The sequence below is a fragment of the Sylvia atricapilla genome, chromosome 2 (assembly GCF_009819655.1).
Source record: "Sylvia atricapilla isolate bSylAtr1 chromosome 2, bSylAtr1.pri, whole genome shotgun sequence".
NCBI lineage: Eukaryota > Metazoa > Chordata > Aves > Passeriformes > Sylviidae > Sylvia > Sylvia atricapilla.
Window position 1 is genome coordinate 30,025,866 of NC_089141.1, and position 23,043 is coordinate 30,048,908.

At 40.1% G+C, this 23,043-nt stretch overlaps 1 protein-coding gene across 2 annotated transcripts in view; it reads right to left on the reverse strand.

The window, feature by feature from the left end:
• The window catches only part of TENM4 (teneurin transmembrane protein 4), a 338,879-nt gene extending 318,947 nt beyond the window's left edge, over positions 1 to 19,932 (reverse strand). For both annotated transcript variants that reach the window (XM_066341254.1, XM_066341256.1), the window contains exons 1-2: positions 19,651 to 19,932; positions 14,947 to 15,216 (exon numbers count right to left, since the gene is read on the reverse strand). In XM_066341254.1, coding sequence (XP_066197351.1) covers positions 14,947 to 15,216; positions 19,651 to 19,873 — 493 coding nt within the window. In that variant the 5' untranslated portion in view covers positions 19,874 to 19,932. The remainder of the gene's footprint in view (positions 1 to 14,946; positions 15,217 to 19,650) is intronic.
• Between the last annotated feature and the right edge of the window lie 3,111 nt (positions 19,933 to 23,043).

Genomic DNA, 23,043 nt, shown 5'->3' on the forward strand with positions numbered 1-23,043 from the left:
GATGTCTCTCTTGTTCCTCTAACACTTGACAAAGCACTTTGCCCCCCTTCCCAGCACTACGTTTCCTAAGCAGTTTGGGAGGGAAATGAGCTTGCTTGCAGATATTTTTGTTCTTTAGCTAAAGAAACAAATGCATTCACTGAATATAGCTCTGCCAAGAAAATAAGAACATGGGCAGGACTTTGAATGGAGTCACTGATGGGAATGAAGGAGAGGAACAGTTTGCTGTTTGAATTGCTCATCAGGAAGAAATAAAGGTGAAGAAAAGGAGAGAGGAAATGGTGTTGTTTGAGTGAGGATGCTGAATGCAAAATCTGAGTGGAAGAAAGGGTAAATGCTGAGAAGAAGCTGGATGAGTCTGAGTCATGCAACAGATATTTTTTTTCTCCCCTGAAGCTGTGTAAAACAGATGCTGCAACAACCCATCTCAGAAACCTTCCATGCAACCATTACAGGAAAAATGACCCCAGGGCAAGGTCATGAATTCAACAGATGGACAGAACCCGCTCTTCTCTTCTTCTCTCTCTTGCCCAAGTGGGCTGGGATATTAATGGTTTTGAGTGGCATCTCGGAGATTTTATGGCACATCATGATAAAAGGAGTTACTGCCTGCCTCTCATCTCCCTAACTGCAGGGATACATAGAACCCCAAAAAATCCTAATTTTTGCTCTTCTCATACCAATTTTCCTAGCACAGTGATATTTTCAAAGTGCTCCCTTCTAGTGACCTTCTGAATTCCCTGTAATTTATCACACACTTACTTTAAAATAGTAGAAACTAGAGTCACTAACTAGTTTTCAGACAGTATTTTTGCAAGAGAAGGTATGTCTGCATATTTCCAAAAACATGCAAGTAAAGAATCAGATATTTTTTTTCATCCTAGTCTGGAATGCTATTCATAGGCTTATCTAGACTTGAAAATCTATTAATATAATTATTCTTGGAAAATGATTTGGAATTATTAATTTCAAAGTAACTCTCTATGTGGAATCAGAATGATCAGATACTTGTGCCAAAAGAAACAATTCTGAAATAATTATTTCATAAAAGCCATATTAGTACATTTCCAATTGGAGAGGAGCTGGCATAAACAGGAAAGAAGCAAACCCTATTGTCTCCCTCCTTCCTTACAGCCTTGTTTTACAGCCCAATAGGCAATAATGAGGCTGTAGATCTATGTCATCTTCTTAGAATCCAAAAGGCTTTACAGAGTCTGTTGGATGAATTTCAACACCCTGTTCAAGTCCAAAGAGGAAATAAGCTCTTCCAGAAATTCACCAATCTTCCTTTTTCTTCTTTGAGTCTGGCTGTATCTCAAAGGAACCTTATGGACTGTCTGTCCCTCCTATCCTCTCAACCCCCACCTGCCACCATCGATAAGACATCAATCTGTGAAGCAGCTCTGGGAGAGATTTTTTAGTAGTTTCTCCAGGAAAGCATCTGAGTGATCCCTCTGCAGAATCTATCTGCTCTCTGTGCCTGCTGGGGAAAAGGGGTATTGACCTCTCTCCATCTCTAATCTAGTCTGGACATTCTTCTCTTGAAGGACGCAAATAAATTGGCAAGAACTTTAGACAAAGCCAAGAATGAATTAACCAAATCCAATTCAGGGAGGACGTTGATAAACAGTGCATGGCTCATGAGAGCATTAAAGGTTTGGAAGAGATTACTTACAGCGAGAAACTCCAGAAGAAAAGAACTAAAAGAAAGTTAAGGACTAAGTTCATCACTGTCTATGGGGAAATGAATCTATTGGAGTACTGTTCAGGGGCAATAATAGATATTCTGGGTCTATGGTGTCTTTGGGAACCCTTCCTGAATATCTTCTCTTACTTTTTGTGCTTATGTAGGACTAACCATAATCTGATGCAGACAATGAAAAATGCTGCTGCCAATGACTGAGATTAAAATGATTGGGGGCTGCATTTGCTTCAGAGTCTGGACAGTGGCTCTTTCTAAAGGTCTTAAAAAAAATCTTCTATTGTGAGGTGGTAAAATATCTCCCTAGAAAAAAGCACTATTACCTTCCAAAATATTCCTTTGGGAACTGATCTCCTCCTTAGTTACGCGGCTTATAGAGAGAAGTTGTCCAAACTCTTCTGTTTAAGTTTGCCTCCAGATATCCACTAAAATGATGAGAAGATCAAACTGAGTTCCAGAACTTACAGCCTCAATACTTACCCTGTTAGCCCAGGAAGTTCTCTATCCAACAATCCAACAATTAACATGACAATAGTTTTTTTTTCAGTCAGAACTTTGGTAATTTTTGACCAAATAACGAGAAGGTTTATCCATTTGCAGTGAACAGATAAGACTGTCCACTGAAGTTTCTCCAGGTTTCTGCTTCAATTCACAAATCACAAGGTCTAACAGCTCATACACATGACACCCCATTGAAGGGAGCTATGAAAATATCCCATTCAGCCTTAGGACCCTGGAGTTTTTGTGAGTTGATCTCTGCTTTCTGCTTGCTCTATTCACAGAAGGAAAATGACCAAAGAGGGCAAATTTGTCCTGATTTGAGAGCAGTCAGCATCCCAGTGGAAGAGGCCCTGTGCAGATGGAATGGCAAGAACTCCCCTCAGGGGGAACCACACTTGATGGACAGTCAACAGCCAGAAATATTCAGGTGGGGTTGAGGGACATTGTGGCCTGACAGGGACACAGAGCGCACATTTCCACTGCTGCTGTGTGTCACAAACAAGTCTAGATAAGGCATACAATTTACAAATGCATACATCTATATTCTATTTGCATGAATGTTTAAGTGAGCCTTTACCAACCTAACCACTTTTATCAACCAAACTTCCAACATGCTTCTCTACAGCTCTACCAGGTAGCATTCCTCTAAGCCTTTTCCTTATTCTCCTTTGTAGACTGATCCCATGCCAAAATTTCTACTTTCCTGACACCAGGAGTAAACATCTGTAATACCCAAAGTTATTACCTTTCTTTTCCTGAAAACTGAGCCAGCATTAACACTTCTTCAAACTTCTGCAAACACAGCACTCATTTCATGGCAGTCCCCCAATATATGACGGGTCACATCACCAGTCTGGATAACAGGCTTCTTTAAGGACAGCTGAGGAATGCATCCAGCAAATTGCACGTGCTCCATAGGGAGCCCCTTGTATTAAATGCCAAGGAGGAGTGGAACCAGCTACAGGTAAAGTTTGCTTTGTTGAGCACTAATGAAACTAATGGGGTATGTTTATGTCACACCTTTCATTCCACATGATCAAGTGCTTTGTGAGCCTTAATCATTTCACCCATCACTGAACTGCAGACTCCTTTGGGGTGGAACATTAACAGCTGCTTGGTAGAGCACAGCAGCAAGCCAGAGCAATTAATGAAGGAGAAACATCCCTTCCAACTATAGGAGCAAAAAAAAAAATTTGTTAAAAGGAATGTAATTATCCAAAACAGAGAGAGGGAGACATTTCCCTTCATAGCCTAATCTGAGGTTACAGCTGCTTTTCCAGTCCCTGTGTTACTGGGGAGTCGGCATCCTAGCCTGACTCTGAGGTTGCACTGTTCCATTCTAAGAAAGAAGCAAAACTCCCAAAGGAAAAGCATCCTGAATTTTTTTTGGTGAGATACCAGATTCCCACTCCTTCAGATGAGGATTACCATTTGCCTTCTTCAAACACCTAAACCAAACTAGAAGCAAACTAAGAAAATGGCTGGAGATGAAGGCTCAGTACATAAATTTTCTATACAAGCAACATGACTCTCTCAGCTATCAAATCTGCACATTATATAAGTGGTACAAATCATTGTCTCTAAACTATTTGTGGCAGGGTGGCTTGATTTAAATTATAATCATAGTTTAAACCAGGAAGCAGAGAATCTTGATTTAAATAATCAGGTTTAATCTTGTTTTGCATGTGTGCTTTTCAGTTATTTTCTTTTAAAACTGGTTGATTCTCACTGATTGGTATAATTTGCTGCTTCTTTATGCTAAATCAAAAAGTATCCTATATCTATACATATTTATTTCAGCAATTATATAGTTTAGCATGCATTTATTCAGATTCCTACTTTTTTACATTTTTTACGAAGAGAAAATGGTGAACAACAGATTTCTTATTCAGTAGATGATTACTGTCTTTTTTAGTATTTTTTGTTGTCTTACATTTATTTGAAATTCACTTCACATGGAAACTGGAATATAGTCGTAATTGCACCCCCTCCTCCAAAACTAAGGGTAGTAAAAGTACTTCACCATGCTGGAGATTGAGAAGAAAATAAGTCTTGCACAGAAAATGCATTGGTGAGAACAAAGGCAGTGACCATTGTTGCTGGGGAGTTGGAGCAGAGGTGCATTTCCAAGAGTGTTTGGCAATGCTCCTTCCCTGCTGGCAGCACTGGTTTAAATACCCCCCAGAAGGTTTCCTTATGCCACCCTCAGGCCCTTATTTGACTCAAATCAGCAAGATCTTCTGTTGGGTGGGATTTCTGCTGCTCTACTCTGCATCAAACTGATCTCTCTGGAAAGGGAGCTGAGTGGAAACTGTGAAGTCAAGAGCTCTGAGTGCTGGCACCCTTGAGGAAAGGCTTTAAAACACATGATTTTAGGGGATAAGTCAGAGTTGGACTCCATGAACAGTTGCACTATCATGACCATGGGGGAAAACCCCTGAAAAGGCATGGGGATGGATACCCAGAGTGGCAACCTCTTAAACAACTTGGTCTCTCAGATGTATTCATAAAACCACAAAATTATTTCAGTTAGAAGGGACCATACAGATCACTGAGTTCCAGCTCTCTGCCTTGGGCACTTGGGACACTTCCTATCCAAGCTTTTTAGAACTCTATCTAACCTTGCCTTCAACACTTCCTGGGATGAATCATCCAGAGCTTCCCTGGGCAACCCATGGCAGTGCCTCAGCATCCCCACATCTTTATATCATTTAATCTATATAATCTATCTATCATTTATCTCGTGTCTGTTAGTTTTAAACCATTCCTCCTTGTCCTGTCACTATCTGCCTGTGTAAAAAGCTATGAATTATTGCTTTCTTTCTATATTCATGATTCAGTAAGATCTTTGCTGTGGTGGAGAAAACTAAACAACCTGCCCTAGAGTGTATGAATAAAGTTTTTAGGGGCAGTCCAAAGAAACACTGAAAACTTTGCAGAATTAGGGCAGTAATGCATTTTCAATCACTACCCTTGATTGAATAAAGTTGCTAAAAGTTGATCAAAATCCTTTGAGAAATAAAACAATGAGATTTTAATGAATAAATTCTCATGGCAGAAGTTATGCTTTCCTTTATTTGGAGCTCAGTGTGCACCTCTGGGCATGGGTAAACCAAAAATAACATGCTCTTTCCTCTCACTTTGTTCTGCTAATAGATGGAGAGACATCCTCACTGAAAAAAACAAAGTCAGATACCTCAAGGGGCATTGTAGGAGACTGAACCAGATGTGGACTCATTCTGTGTTCTGAACTCAGAAGTAGATCCAGTGGCCCAAATGGGAATTCAGAAATACAGACATGAGTATCTGGAAATGCCCAGTTGGGAAAAATATCTGAAGAGCAGACAGTGGGTATAGAAAGTCAGGTGCACCAGGCTTTCTTCCCAATTTCTTCTACTCTTCAGGGAATAGTGCTGTATGTCTTTGAAAGACTGGGATGGTTAATGAACACATCCTGCCAGTTTCAACTCAATATGATCCCTAGAGATCAAGGATGAAGGAAAAAAATGGAGAAAAGGCAACTAGGAAACAAGTTTTGGTTGTTGGTTGTTAACCAGTGGGTTAATTCTGAAGGCAGGAGTCTGTGGGCCACACAGCTGGATATCCAGCCATTTTGAGTTCTCATTGTTGATGGGACATTTACTGTCACTTCTAATTCTTTGTTTTTCTCCATGCTGCTTTTCTTTCATCTCTCCCAGACGGATCAATCATTTGCTTAGAACAGAGTTGAGGTCTGGCCCTAAAAATAAAATCCTGTTCCAAGTGATCATTGAACTGCAGGTCCACCTTGACTCCAGTGCTGATGTCCAGTGCATGCCAGCTCTGATGGCCCTCAGTGTCCCAACCATAATCCTCAGTCCCTGGCAGTAGCCATTCCTGATTAGCAATGATGCACAAATCCCGCCCCAAAACCAGGCTGGAAGCAAAGTGCTACTATCAAAAGAGTAATAGGTTTCATGCTGCTGAATATAGGTTTGTTCCCCTTGGGGTGTATCACACCAAAAGAAATTATTTATGGCACTCAGAAACACTGTAAAAAATGCACAGATTTGTTTCCAAAATACTTGGCAGCTTGCCTGTAATATTAATAAATGCAATTATTTTCCTTAAAAAAATCTGCAAGACAAGTGAGTTTAAAGTGGCAAAGGAAAGGAAAAAATTATTAGTGTAATTACAAAGAACAGAAAATTCTTACCTGTTAATGTTGTTTCTATGTGCCCTCTCCCCCAATATTCAGGCTAAGAATGAGTTTTTTGATTTTTAAGCTTTTTTCCCTGCCTCATGGCTTCACCATCATCACAATAATAATAACCATGTGAAACCTACATACTAACCTATATTGAACTGCAGTTCATTACTGCAGAATAGTATTGTGAAGGATTTTAATGTCAGCATCCTTTCAGATGCAGATTACAGTAATGCAGAAAGTACATTCTCTTGGGACAAACCATACAGGAATAAAATTAAAAAACAAAAAACAAACAAAAAAAAACCACCACACACACACACACACACACAAAACCACCAAACAAACAAAAAAACCCACCAAAAAAACCCCACAAACAAACAAACAAACAAACAACCCCCCAAAACGAAAGACTTCTTTTCCTCTAGGGACAAAGAGGCCAGCAATGAGATGAATTAGCCTTAGAAATCAGAGAGAATTCCTTCACTGGGAAACAAAATCAAGACATTGACCACTAAAGCTGCACTTAAAGTACTAAACTCAGATCAATCTCAGGTGCCTTCACCTCTTAAATGAGGAGCAAAGATGCTGCTGGTTCCCTTTGTGGTGCTACCAAAGGGACAAATGGCTCTCAAGAGAGTTGAATCCTGTCCAAGAGGCCACTGACATCCTCATTTTGAAAGGTTGTTTTACACCCAGTGGGCAGTGAGTTGGTTGAATGTGGAGGGAGATAAGGGTCTGTTGTCCTAAACCCCATCAGTTCACTGCCCCATCCAGGTAAAACTTTCTCTGAGACTTCTGAAGGTGTGAGGTGGTGACTCACCTATTCACTTCAAAGAAATATCTCAGGACTAATATCTAAAAAGGATAAAAAAGATAAGAGGACAGAAAATATGATGAATCTATAATCAAGAACGTCAATGATTGGAAAGCTGGGTCACAAGTAAGGAAGATGTAACAGCCTTCAAGGGAGCCATTTTTCAGTGGAAAATGTACCATTTGGTGGTCATACAATTAAAAATCTCCTTTTAAGGACTAACATTCTTCATAGGAATATTAGTATCTTTACGGCTGGAGAGCCTGAAAGCACATTTCTTCCCCTGACCTTCACATTTCAAGTGATCACCAAATTTCTGAATATATCTGTAAGGTGGCTTTAGTAAATCGCCATATCCCAACAATATCCACACACTGTTAAAATGGGGAACTTTTTGCAAATCCCACCTAGAAAGCGGCAGGGTGAGAATTTTGAGAAGCTGAAATAAGGAAGGGTATTAGTGAAAATTCCCTTCTATATGTGCTGCTACTTTATGTAGTTCTTCACTAACTTCTTCAATCGATGATGGATCATTAGTGGTAAGGGTTCTGGCTAATTTTTATTTCAGGCTGAAACATGTTGTTAATATTAAGGTTACAACTGATGGGAGACAAGTGAAAGATAACAGCCAGCAGATGTCCGATTTTGCCTGGGTAGTTCTAATTTATTCTTGTTTTCCCTTACTAAAAAGTCGTAAGGGAAACTTAATAGAGTATAGCTCACAGTACATTCTTTTTCAATTATCATTTATTCTTGAAAACATTTTGTTTTTAAAAAGAATTTCCTTTCTGAATTCTCCAGAATCTGAGTATCACATTTCTGCCTACATGGTCTGCAGAAGAAGCATGTCTGAAGTACACACTCATTTACTGGAAGTACTTTATAATGCACTGTTTAATTCAAAGGAGAAAAGAAAGAGACGATGTTGCTGCAACCACGGTAACAATATTTACAATGGAGTGGATGAAGCCTGAAAGGAAATTACTCAGCAAAATATGGTAATAAAAAGAAAAGTTCCATGGATTATCAACTGGGGTATTAACAAATAATTTGTAATGCAGAAATGACACAGTAATTCTAACACTGCTAATTGCACTGATATATTTAACTGTACTTTGGACCAGTGATTTGGGTCAACATGATTTGGGAAACAGGAAGGTGAATGTAAAGGAAACTGCATAAAAATACTTCCTCTGCAGAGAGACAGAGCTCTTTAGGAGCTTCCTTGCAAGGCACCTGGTAGCCAATAGAGACAACATTAGGAGAAGAGCCCTCAACAACCAAAGGGAACAAGGAAAAGACACAGAAATAATTACTGCTTGTCTAAAGCTCTCTTAGCTGTTGTAAAACAACTCTTAGGGAAAAAACATTTTGAAAAAGCTGATAAACTCTGGCTTGATCATTGAAACAGCTTTCTGATTTAATAAGAGGCCAAAATGGCTATCAGAAAACTAGGAGAAAACAGCATATTGTGGTGTATTTAACCAAAAATGTTGGGATTTATGTCACTTGGGCATGCTGTTTTCAAGAAACAGGCTGTTACCACCATGCACCTAGGACCTGGTGTAACACTGCTGATGGCAACAGGAGCCTTCAAAGGCTTTGGTGAGCTCTGTACCAGTGACCACTGAATAAATGAAAGCATCAGTAATATTTGTTAACTATCCTGGAGAAATAATACAGAATTTTTTTTGTGTTCCTTGTTTGAAATACTTGTCTTTAATTATTTCCTGCTTTAATGCCCCCTCGTGTTTCTAATATGTTCTATAAGCATTCAGCTCTGTTGAGTCCTAAAACCCTACGCAGTTTCTTAAGCACTCTTTCCAGCAACAGTAATGGCTTAGGCAGTGGAAGCAGAGAATGTGGTGGTTACTGCAAGAAATGCTCTTTAAATCAGGCATTATGTCAATTAACACAGCTAAGAGTTGAGTCTGGGATAGTAGAGGAAGCAGAGCTACCATGTGAGCTTTAAAGCTCCTGATTGCCACTATGCTTCAGTCTATGAGAATGTTTCAGAAAGACAATTTATTTTGCAAGAAAGCAAAAGTTAACTGTAAAATATCTACTACCTTTCTGGTTAAGCTGGTAAGGTATGGAGAGCATGTTCGGATATTGACCTGGTTGCTTGCTTGATAGTTTTAAAATTCATTTAAATGCATTCCAGAACAGTAGTGACTAAATGAAAATATTCACAGAATGGTTCAGGTTGGAAAGAACCTTAAAGGCCATCTTAGCTCCATCCCCTGGATTGCCCTGGGAAGGCAGGGACACCTTCTACGAGACCAGACTGTTCACAGCTGCATCCAGGCTGGCATGAGCAATTCCAGGAATGGGACAGAAGTGGAAATTATTCTTATTTGCAGGATGTGAGTCCAAAATGAATTCTGCTCTTAATCTTTTCACCAATAAGTGTCTGTATTACAATAGTCACCATATCACCTTTGGCACTGACTGGTGCTTTCAGAGGTGAAGCCAAAGATAAATGAACCCTGAGATGAAACTGTTCTTCCTAAACTGAGATGATCAACAGATGTGTGGTGGAAGTGTTGGGGTGATCAAACCTACATCCAATCCACCGTTAAATGGTGACTGGAGTCCAGTAGTAGACCCTGGTGCAATCATAGAAGGTGTGCAGAAGTTTTTGAAGGATGATGTTTCCCACATGCTTTTGAATTGTGAAGATGGAAAGAAATTGCTCAGGGCAATTTGACAGAACAGGTCCTTCAGCTTCAGTTTTGGTTTCCAGGTTGGTTAGAACTGGAATTTTACTTTATGTCTACTAATCTCTCACTGTGCTGAAGTCACACTTCAACTACACTTTTGCTGCAAGAATTTCTTTACATGATGGATCACAATTGAGCTTCTTCAACTGAGTTGAACTGTCTTGAGCCATCTGATGTTAATCATCCTGTCTCTGAGATCCTTCTGGCCATTTGATACTGCCCACATTCTCCCAAAGAAGGGATGATGACAGAGAGAGAAACATCACACCACTCCTCACAGCATTAATCACAGCTGACTTGTCCTGCTAATGAAAAAACCTGTTTCCTCTCTCTTTCGTTCCTTCTCATATTTAATGAATTACTTGCCTTGGTGGATATGAACACTGAACCCAGATTACAACTGAAGTAAATCTCTAGTTTGGAAAAGTTTGGAATGGCTTCTTAGGAATAGTTGAATTTTAAACTGTACTGTTTGTTTGTTTGTTTGTTTGTTTGTTTTTAAAGGCCTGCAATTCCACTTTCACAAAGACAAGTTGTAAAAATGCTGTTGACCCAGGTGTACTGTAACCCTGTAATGACTGTACTGAGTAAGCCAGTAAGTTCATTATCATACTGAAATAGTAGTTTGGTATTGGTGGTGGTGGTGGTGGTTTTTTTTTTTTTTTTTTTTTTTTTTTTTTTTTTTTTTTTTTTTTTTTTTTTGTGGGAAGGCATTTTGTATTGGAATATCTACCCATTTTCTGCCCAACTTTCATACTAAAGTCTGTCCAGGGATTACAGCATGATTCATAACACTTTGGGTGGATCTGGGTTAAGATCTCCGTTACAGACCCAAAGTAGACAGAAACAGTCCAGTTCATGGATGCTTGGAAACAAACACTGTCCGTGTGCACGTACATTAGGAGTCCTCTAGGCAGTACAAAAGCCCAGCCTGCATAGTCCTGCACAGCCCCAGAGGAATAAGGCACAGCAATGCTGCAAGAACTGGAACTGGAGAAAGAGGGATGCCTGAGAGGCCAGCACAGAAAGCCACTCTGACCAAGAAAGCATGTAGTCTTCTAGTCTACACCTTTCTCAGCAGCTCTTTGTCTAGTTTACACTTAAAAGCTTTTAGCACCGGAGTTGCTCAGACTCGTCTGATCTTCTCCAGTTGCAAACTGCCTTCCAACTGTTTATAAGGAGAGTAGACTCTAGATGCTGTCTTTTAACTGTTTTTGTTGTGGGTGATGTTCAGAAGATGGTGTCAGACTGTTCTTGGAGATGCTCAATGGGAGCAATGGACATGAGTTGCAGTTGAAATCCATACCAGCTCTTAGAAGAAGAGTTGTTCACAGCTAGCATGGTCAGCTGCAGAGCCAGGATACAGAGGCTGTGGCCTCTCCATTCTGATAGATACTCAAAGTGTACTTGAAAAAAGCCCTGAGTGACCCAATCTGACCTCCAACTTAGGCCTGCTTTAAGAAGGAGAGGGACCAGAGACTTCCAGCAATGTCTTTCAGTATAAACTATCCTGTGGTACTGTATTTTTTTTAATGATATTCTTATGATTAGAAGCCTTTTTGGTTAGGTGGTGGTGGTTTTTTTTTTTTTTTTTTTTTTTTTGTATGTGACTAAATTGCTGCAAAATAAGCCAATTACTGGAAGACTATTACCTTACTCTTCTTCAATGTGCTCTTCTCTATGGTAAACAATTGCTGGCTCAGTACAAGTCCTGTTCAGGGTTAGCTAAGGTACCGCCAGGAAACTCCAGGCTTCAGTCCAAATGACCACTTCAGGAACTTCTTTTGCTTGAATCAGTCTTGCTGATTTCTTGCTGAGAAATAGTGCAATCTACTACAGGAAAGAAGTTGTCCTAACATCATTACTAGACTTCCAGGAACCAGACGGCCTCTGTGCTTGGTTCTGAGCTGTTAATGGGAGTTCACAGTTCCAGTTCAGATCATGATCATGCTGCAGAAAACCCCTTGAGCCATATAAAGTGCCTGCTACCTCAGCAATACAGAATGATGGCACTGTCCCTAGACAAGGTGCAGCAAAATGAGCTGTGCCTCTGTCCCCTCACTTTGCAAAGTGACTGCCCAGGTCAAATGAAATGCACCGTCCACTGGATGGAAAGTCAACGTGGCCATTTATGTGTGCAGGCTGTGAGCTCAGGGCAATGCCAGAGTTATAACTCAACTCTTTGGTGAAAACAAACTCTTAGCTTAGTAAAAGCATTCAGTCTCCTGGAAGCATTCAACCTAAAGAAGATGTCCCTCCTCAAGGCAGGGCCTTGGAATGAGATGTTTTTTAAGGTTTATATTATTATATTTTATCCTGAAATAAAAACAACACTGCTTTTCAAGGGAGCTAGACCTGTCTTTTCCAAGGAACACAATAAATGTTTTGGCAGAATCATACTTCAACAACTTTGGATTTACAAACATCAAAAGTAAATTCTGATTATTTAGTTTGGATAAATAATGAACAGCATAAAAACTGCTGACTTTGACCTTCATTGGAAAAGTTGGTTTAATGGGCCCATAAACTGTTCTATTGATGACAGGTTCATAAACTCCATATTGACTTCGGCTAAAGGCTATAACTTCTATCAATACTGTCAACAATTAATATTGGCTCATAAAGGTATCCTGTAAACTGAGTCATAGCATTATGTTACTTTATGTTGCCATTAGTAAAACTTCATGTCTTCTTGAAAATGTTTCTCTTACGAGTGCAGGATTTCTCAAAATAGCCTGTGTGATAGCTAGCAGCCCAGAGAAACACTACTTATGTGGAGTGAAAAGGGAGAAATCGCCTTTGTGTTTGGCAGACAAAGCTGAGAAAATCTCAGGCTTCATTTGCTCCTAAAGCAGGTCTCAGGCTGGGAGCAGTTTGTGCACAAGGGTTTCTCACACCTTTATCTGTGCCAGGCAACTACAAAAAGAAAATGCTCAAATTTTGCCTACTTACAAGACTTTTCCTTAATCTTCTTTTCTTCCTACCTTGCAACATTTATTTGGATATGTTTGTACTAGCAATTCAACTGCAGTCCCTATATTAAAGTGACCTTTTTCACAGTTCTGGACCAGTTTTTCTGACCTGAACATGGCCTGATGTCTATGACATCTTTCCAGGGAAATCTAAGCATCAGATGAAGCTCACCATCAACACAGTTTGGGTCTTAATATTCTTTTTCAAGTTCCACCACCTTGTTTTTGTCAGTATGGACAATGCTATTACATACCGGACACCACAGCAATCTAATTTTTATTTGTGCTACACAGACTTTAGTTTTTAGTATGATGCACCTTTATCATTCAAAACACCCAACATGTAAGACTGCAAATGCCTAAGCTCCAAAGAGACTCCTACATTTATACAGCACTGTATGTTCTCCACCTCTCATTTCCCTTTTTCTAGTTGCTATGAAGTGATGGCTGAATGAATGGTTGGTGTGTCATTAACCTTAAGGAAAGAGGAACAGAAGGTTGCCTCCACCCCTGATATGAGTCCTATAGCCTCTGTGATTACTTTCAGTAAAGCCTTTCAAGGCATGTGAAGTTGCTAATGTGCTGTTTCTAATATAATTTCATTTGTAAGTGCTCTGTAGGTACAAAGTTGCTTTTGAAGGTGTAGAGATAGCATTACAGACAGGAGGGAAAAAGACAATGCAATTCTTCTCCAGTAAGACTAAAGAAAAAAAAACCAACAAACAAACTAAAATTCTGTATTTTGCTTTTCTTAAGCATGGAAAAAATGCATGGGATAGGAGTGCAGCTGCTCACACATCACACAGAAAGCACAAAAGAGAACTTGGATAGAGGAGAATGGGATGGAAGTGCAAAGTGCTTACTTCTTTTTGGCTGTTTTCTAGCAATTTCTTCTGAGTGTGCAAAACAGTAGTTGACCTTGATGATGCCTCTGATATTTCATCAAAACACAATGATCAGGAGGAAAACAATATAAACTGGCACTGTGTCTCTGCTTGTAAGACACTACACTATGAATCTTAAAAAAGTATGGTAAAGATAATTTAAAAGAATTCTTCTCTACATCCTTTGAACAGAAGACCATTTATCTTTGAACTCTGCCTAATATATCATTATCTCTGAGCAGACACTTAATAAGTTTCAACTCTAATTTTGTTGGAGTTAAACATAAAATCATGTGGGTGGTGTATGTCTCGCTATGTCATGGCTTCCAGAGGAAAACTTATCATCATTTGTCACTATAATAATGTGGCAAAAAGCATGAAAAGAACAAGTGATACAGTCATTTCACATGAGCTTTCTGCACGGAGCACAAATGCCCGATGACTTGTACGCAGCAGCTATATTAAGAAGCAGGCTGTGCTATAATTGAATTAAAGGTGCAAAGGCATATAGGACTGGATGAACTCCTGGGTCAAGTTTCAATTGAATCAAAATCCCTTCTCCTTCTCCTACACTGCTTGGCAGAACTGCTGACCAAAAGGTTCACAGACCTACAAAAGGCATGCAGGAATCCCCGCAGCTGGGGACACAAAGTTACAGAGATAAAAAAAATCTGTGACCTTCAGCTTTTATTTTGCACAAAGAGAAAGGTTTCTAAAAATATTTCACCATCGTTTTCCTTCAGAGAGCAGTCAGCCAATTTACATAAATGAAACAGCCCCTGTCAAGGAACCAACAAGGAAGAGAAGAAAATTATCTGCCCAGAAAATCTGGGCAAAGATAAGAGTAGCATCAGCCAGAGGAGGGGAGATTTAAATGCCTTCCCTCTGAAAAGTTGCTGCAAAAAGCAGAGAGAGTATTACAGCTATTTAATGATCTCTGTCACAGTGATAAATAAGTAGGAGCTTCTCCAGCAGTTCATTAACAAATACTCGGTAGGACAGTACAAAAAGCCCACGACATGGGGCTGTTAGAAGAGTGTTTTCACAGAGTCCGATAAAAAATCCCACCACAAAACCTAAAGAAGATTAAGACAGAGTAGCAAGAAGAGACATTCCTGATAGAGCTCGAGGCTGACACTTGCATGCACTATCACCACTTACCAGTTTCAGTATTCTCATGCTCCGTGTCGGTGAGGGTGAGGTTGGAGTTGGCCCGGCTTGACAAGCAAGAGCTGCGTCCAGACTTGGTGTTGCGTCCCCAGAGCCTCACGGGGTGCTCGGGCGACATCACTACGTCTGCCTCGGTGTCGGCATCCGAGCCGGCGCTGATGGAGTAGCCACAGTGAGGCAGCCCGATGTCGGTGCGGTACAAAGTCCCGTGCGTGGGTGTCACGTCTTCAAGTCCCAGTTCTCGCAAAGAGAAGTTGGCCCCTGTGAGAAATACACATTGGCCTGGTTATTCGTTAATAGGGCACGGTGCCGTCTAGCACAAGTCAAGAGCAGAAGTGTTCATCCTCTATCTCCATGCGGGGCACAGCACTTCACAGTAACACAAAATAACATCATACCAAAGATACCCCTCTTCTGTGGTCTTGCTCAGTGTGAGGCCGAGACCACAGAATCATAGAATCATTGAGGTTTTAAGATCATCAAGTCCAACCATTACTCAGCATGCCCAAGTCCACCACAAGAAAATGTCTCCAAGCACCTCATTTACACTTTTTAATAATAACAATTCCAGAGACGATGATTCTTCCACTTCTGTAGGCAACTTGTTCCAATCCTTGACCACTCTTCTAGTGAAGAAATTTTTCCTAATATCCATTCTCAGCCTCTCCTAGTGTCATTTGAGGCCATTTCCTGTTGTTCTACTGCTTGTTACTCGGGAGAAGACACCAGTCCCCACCTCATGACAACCTCTTTTCAAATATGCCAAGACTAAAAGGCAGCTGGATTCCTTTTTGTCAGCTTCTGGAACCTGACAAAAACTCAGGGCATGTTCAGTGAAATTATCAAGTTTGAAAGCAAAAACGGATGTAGAAATGGTAATTCTTTAGGAGAGGCAAAAAGTAATCTACTTGTGAGAAAAGCAAAATGAGGCATGCAATGATCAAAAGTCCTACCATACACCAGACAACTTCCCTACAATAGGCAATTTGAGCAGGTTCTGCTCGTTGAAATCCCTGAAATTACATACTGGGGATTTAAATTTCCTTTGGCGATTTCACTTTCCCCTTGCTGACCACTCACACCTTGACTCAGTTTAGCTATTCATTGTGATAGAGTCACAGCAGAGGTTATTTGGCTGCAAATAGATGCAATTGTTTAGCTGACTAAAATACGGCCTGAAAAGTGACTCTTGACTCCATGTCTAGTTACCTGCAGAGCTTCAAAATCAGACTGAATTGATGTGAATAAGGCTTCGAATATTAGCACACTGTTTGGAAATTTCCACAAAGAGGCTGGGGAGAGCAATTTTAATCCACATTTGTTTATTAACGCATGCATTTATTTTTCAACCCTGAATGTCTTGAAAAGATTTTGGCCACCCATGAGTGCCTTTAGCTGCACAGTGCATTTATACAGCTCAATGCACCCCTGCTTCTGTTATGCTATGCCTTGGATGTATTAAAGAACTGAACAGTTTGCAGCTCAAGCATATTTTAACAAGATAAATCTGAATGCACAATCTCCAGAAAATTTCAGGCACAAACTCTCCTTTGAACACTGAAGTTCACTACTACTCATTATTGAAATCTGTTCATCAAGCCTGGATCTCAAGGTTGCATCCAAAGCTGAATTGTCATTTTCTCCTTTCTCAAGACCATACAGTCATGTGTTTTTTCTCATATTTCTATTTTTTGATGTCAAATATCATATGGTAGAAAATGTGTATCCAATAGAAATAGTCAGTTTTATACTTTTCCAGAATATGGTTTCAGACTTGTGGAAACACCCTAGCTTGTGTCCTTGAACCCTGCTGCTTGGGGAAGGCCTCTCATATTAGAGCACACATGCATCAGATGACAGGTGGCTAAAAGTAGATGCTATTTTACTACATTTTTTCATTCAGTTGTCTTTACAGCAAGGTGAATAATGGGACTGGACAACATTTTCATATATAGCTCAGAGAAGGAAGGAACTGTTTGATTGCAGGAGAAAACTCTAGTTCAGCTGGTTATGGATCTGCAGCTGACAACACTCCAACTGCATAAAGAATTCATGAACTTCACACCTTTTTAATTGACCAAATAAGATTAAAGTTTTCAGACAGAGTGGACAGAAAAGGTTACTTGGGGCTCACACCTTTGTCCAGCCCTAGGGCCTTGCTTGGGAAGCACAATGCAAGCTTGTGGCAAACTAATTCATTTAACATGATTGCAAAGTGGTTTGAGAGATTGTCCTCTACAGTCTCGTGGCATGAGGAAGCAAATAAACCTGACCTAAGTTATAAATGCTAGGAAGCATTTCCCCAGAGACCTTGCTCTTTTCTTCTAGTTTTCCTTAGGTGTAAGGCCATGGTTTTCTAAACCATCCCTTGTGGAATACTGAAAAACATCTTTTGGTTTTCCTCGCATGTTTGAGTCACTGATGGCGAGTTCCACCTTCGTCTGAAAGAAGCCACACTCAGCATCATCAGGCACATCAATGTGCAGCATGACCAATGTTCTCCAGTAACAGCAGCTCATAAATTATGAAAAATGACTGCTACAATTAACTGAAAATCAAATTTATTTGCAATAAACACTACCAGATGCATTGATTTTCATATTCTATGCTCGCTGTTGCCTTTTAAGCTGGAAGAACTCAAGTCAATAAAAGGAAGATAATAAATATCCAAGACTTTTTAATTCAAATCTGGTCTATTTTCTCCTGTGCTGACTTGCACATTTGCTGACAGTCATTCTAGCTAAAACCATTTAAATGCTGACTTGTTTATTTACTGAATTTATTTGGTCAGTTTGAAATGTTTCCCTCCTCTGCCTTCCAAACCAATGCAGGAGAGAAATTCACTTCGCCTTGTTGATGTCAAACAGGCTAATAAGGCTTGGTTTCTGTTGGCCTGAAGCCAAGCAGCATCACAAAGAGAGGTCCATTCATGGCTTACTGCCAGTGGAAAATGTGGCACAGAAAGTCTGGAATTATTGTTAACACTCTTCAGGCCAGTTTTGGGACCCTCAGGATAAACTGGGAGAAAGCTTTAAGTTGAGCCATTTGTCAGGGTTATATCAGAAACAGAACTGGTGCTCTGGCATGGTTAATCTTAACTTCTCAGTGAATTTCAACTACTTAGACCAGTCATTTTTACTATTGCTCAGTACCCTTCAAAATTTTCCTAGGGAAGTATGAGCCTGTGTATAGAAAATTTACACTCCCTGTCAACAGACTGGATTTCCACAAAAAGTAATCTTTTGTGGGCTTCTTAGCAGAAGTCCATGGACCTGCAAGGCCTCATGGACCTCCAAGTTGAAAACCGCTGACCTGGACTAATTCACATCTATCCTGCATGGTGAATAGATTGTATGAAGTAATCAAATGCAATGACCTAAAAAGTTTCCTTTTCTTTATAATGTCATACATTCCTTAGAGGGAATGAGGTACTTCAGAGTTGCTAAGAGGAAAACTGCTTTTATGATGTCACAGTGATACTTAAAACAACTATTGGCCCTTTTGTTGGTTATTGCCTGTTTCAGCTATTCTGAAACTCCAACACCAAAGCCATATACATGAAGATACTTCTGCAAATCATTTTGCCTGTGTGTGCCTTGAAGATGAGTCTTGTACCAAAACCACAAGTGCATGACTTTTGAGAAGTGAAATTAAGCAGCCCCCAAGTTTAATGAGTGTAATTATATGCATTCCTTTTGGGGAATCAGCTTCTCTAAATTGCAGAGGATGTGCTTAGAGTACTCTGGGTCGGCTAGTTTATGTTCATTTTCTGGAATGCTGCCTATTCTATTTGACTCATTTTGCCATTTTATGCTTTTCTTGATGGACTTCTAAAAACAATTTATGTGAAGTCCTGGTTGGAATCTGAACTACATCTCTACAGAAAAATTAAGATGAGTCTTATAGTAGGGGCTAGAAATCTACCTCATATAGGCAGTAACAGCAGTGAAAATGTAACTGCACTGACGTCAAGGTAGCAATAAAAAAGAATATCTGGAATTTCTGTTAGAACTGTGGAGTCCATGGTGACTCTTGAAGCTCCATATCTCCACAGATATTGGGACTTAGACTCACTAAATGTGCTCCTGTAAGTCCTAAAGTGGTTCCTTACTCCTTTAATACTGGAGCATATCCCCAAGGCAAACCTAAAGCCTGCAGGCCATGCACAATGCCAGGTGGATTCGTCCCATCTGGAGCTCAGCTGCCTCCTTTCTTCCAGGGTTCTTGGGTTTTGCTGAAGACCAGATGGAAAATGTGGACAGTTACACTCTCCCCTTGTTGCCTTCTGCCTCATCATCCTCACTGACTTCCTTCATGACAGAGCAGACACATGACACAGTGAAAGGTCTCCTGAGCAGGCAAGAACTTTCCATGCCACGTCAGTACCACACAGCATGTGCGGGGGGTTCTAGTCTCATGCTGGGAAGTGGCAAAGTGATGCTGCAGAGAGAAAGACTAAGACATAAAATGTGTGTTAGTAAGAGCTAATGAACATGGGATATGGCTATGCCACTGAAGGACACTGGGCTGCACACAGTGTCTGTGCAATGCAATGAAGACGATCTCTGCTGCTCTTTATAAATCTCTCTTACATCTTGCTTTTGGCCTCAGAGTCTTTCAAAGGCAGCCTCCCACCCAGCTCTGGCTCTCAGCTGATTCCCTGACACTGCTTTACATCTGCTGAGAAGTACCCACCTGCTCGGCAGAATTCATCGGCCTCCTGGTGCACCATGTCTTTGACCCGATTGCTGTAGGTCAGCCTGGAGTCCTGATCATAAGCCTTCAGGGTCTCGCTGGAGCTGTAGGACTTCTGGGGTGCCTTGCTGTCCTCGCTCTCGGCTGAAGAGCTGGTGTAGCGGCGCTCAGTGTCGCGGCGCCGAGTCAGAGATCTATACGGTTTCCTTTCTTTTACATCCATGGCACCCTTGTCTGAATATTCAACATTAAAATAATGACGTCTGTGGGTGGTCAGATTGGAATAACCTGAAAGAGAGAATAAAAAAATTTCATTCCTTTGGGCACTCAACAGCAAATTTGCCTTCTTCATACATTCTTACACTGAAGAATAGGGGTGTTACTCAATGAATTGCAGAAAAACCCTCTTAGAACAATTACCAATAAAAAGAAAGTCTCAATTATGTGTGACTCATTTAATAATTGCTGCTGCTAACAGGATACATATACGCAGCAACCTGCATCTGTCTGAACTAGGTATGCACTTGGGAATTTAAAACTGATTGCGATATTGTGTGTCTTCTTTCCATAGGAAGTGATTCAGACACCTTGAGGAGGCATGTATTCATCAGTCACCTAATCTCTGGGAAATCAGGTAATGCTGAAATGTCTCTATTTGGGCAACTGGAGAGCTTTGGAAAAATGTTGTCCCGTGATTTTAAAATGTTTCCTTAGATCACGAGGTTAGAACGTATGAACAAAAGACTGATATGGTATAAGAAGGCAAGTGGGAAGGGAGAGGGAGAAAGGAAGAGTGAAGGAGTGAGATGTGGATGGAAGTTTTATAAAAATGTCTTCCTTTTCAGAGGGCTCATCCTTACTCAGCTGGAAATATATTAGAACTTAAACAGAGCTGAGAAAATGTAAATAAATTATAGTGTTCTGCTTCGTGTAACAGCATGGCCTGGGATTTATTTCTAAGGAAAAACCAATGTATATATGCACTGCAATGCAAGCATACACATCTGTACACAGAGAAAACAGATATCAGAAATAAAAAGTATTAGAAGTATGTTTTGTCAAAATAATCAATAAATGGTATTTTTACTTTAAGTTTACAAAATGTGACAGAAGTCAAGGAAAAAATAAAGGCAATGACTTGCAGCAAGATGGAAAAACATGTTTTTTAATATCTAAACTGGTTTATGAGGAAAAATAATGATAAAATCCACAAAACAAACATGGAAAATCTGTAATTATGGGCTGAGCTTCTCAGAAACTGAACCCTCCTGACTTCTAAAGAACAGAAGCTGAGTCTCTAAATGCCACCCCAGGATTTGGTTGTTTACCATCAGCATTAAAAACAGAAAGCAAAAGGTTCGGAAAGCATCTATCAGTTCTTGGTCTTTTTCACAGCAAACACATATGGAAATATATGACAAGGACTGAATCACATTCTGTTGGTATTTCTTTCTTGAAAATCTAAACCCTGAATGTACTAATGAAATCTTACTCGTCCATGACTCAGACTCAAGCCTTGCTTTAGATGCTGTGCTCTGGATTTCAGAGGATCACAGAATCCTAGAATGGTTTAGGTTGAAAGGGACCTTGAAGATCATCTAGTTCCAACCCCCTGCCATGGGCAGGGACATCTTCCACTAGAACAGGTTGCTCAGAGCCCCATCCAACCTGGCCTCGAACACTTCCAGGGATGGGCAGCCACAGCTTCTCTGGACAATATGTGCCAGTGCCTCACTACCCTCACAGTAAAGAATTTCTTCCTAATACCTAATCTACACCTGCCCTCACACAGCTATGGTGCAGTAATTGAGGAGCTGTGAGCTTTGTAGGTCGGTTTAAAGGGATGTGGTGTAATGTAGCATATGTGAGTTTTTAAACTGAATGTGTGAATGATGGAAAACTCTTAGCACAGGTTCTGATAATCTACAAATCATAGTAGTAACAGTGAAGACAACATTTTATTATTGATTTCTTATTTGAAAAGCTGTCTGGAACAAGCACAACTAAAAAAATACTGGACTTGAAGAGAGACTGCAGGAGAAAGCAAGAACTACAGGAAGATGGTGAGATAAACTGGCAGCTGAGCAAAGAAGAGCAGGGTTACACTCTCAGGGCTCTCTTGGGGTTAAACCATGACACACTCCTATTTCTGCAATTCCGATTGTGCTAAAACTCCTCACTGCTTTTTTCCCTTTAACCTCCAAAACCAACTTTGCAATGACAGAGCCCAATCCCAACACCCTGAATGGCTTCTGCAGCATTTTTCATGGAAATGAAGACACTACTATAAAAAAAACAAAATCCATTGTCTCCCAGTCTATTCCAGAGATGGTGGCAGACCAAGTTCATACATTCTCTTTGTCAGCAAAATTCATGGAAACCATTGAACACTTAGAGAGGGAGAGGGGAAAGGAGGAGTGTCTTATTATAAGTTTTACCTTAGTTATCCACAGAGATTTGAACATTGCTTTGATTTTAAACACATTTTTAAACCCACTGAACTCAGTGACTAAAATTCATTCATGTAAATGCAATACAGTGAATGCAAATGGGATTACTCACTGGCCAAAACTGACATGTTAAATGTATTGCAGAAAAAGGGTACAAAACTAAGGCCTGAATGTAGAAGTAATAGTGAAGGAGATTGTGTTGTGCTAAGGTACAATAGCAGCATGTAAGAGATCTAGCACATATTAGTAGATATTTTTGGTTTTTGCATTGAATCAAACATATTGGTGCTTTCACACTGGAAAAAAAAAATAAAAGAAACAGACCATCTGATTGCCTTTCAGTGCACTGTCATCTTCCCTTTTTTTAAAAAAAAGCTTTTTTGGTTTGAAAAATTGTGACTTTTTTTACACTTGTTATTGAATCTGTTTGTCTCCTTTACAGCATCTCTGTTTGAAAACCTTAGAAGAAGCTGGTTTGTTATACTTCTGAATATAACACCTTAAAAGAAGCTCCTTCACAAAAGCCCAGTATTAAGAGCCACTATGATGAACACGGAAATTGTGATTTATTGTTATGGGGGATGGAGATAGCAGAATGTGAGTGAGAAGTGGTTACTCTCTAAGAAAGAAATGTGGAAAGGTGGCTTCTATCTGCTCCTAACCTAAGAGTAACAACTCTTACCTAGGGCTGGTCATTTAAAAACCCTCTAGCAAGAGAGGATCATATGCCAAAAAAACCTTTTTGCACTGCCAGAGCCATAAGGTACAAACGGTCTGTAATTACCATTAGTAACCCTGCAACTTAGGAAATAGCAAAAGACCATGAGGAAATTGACTGAATTCCCACCAGATGAAAAGTTTTCTTTCTGTAAGGAAAAGTGCTGAAAAACTGGAAATTCTCCTACAGTTCATCAAAAATAGCCCTGTAAATTTGCACCATCCA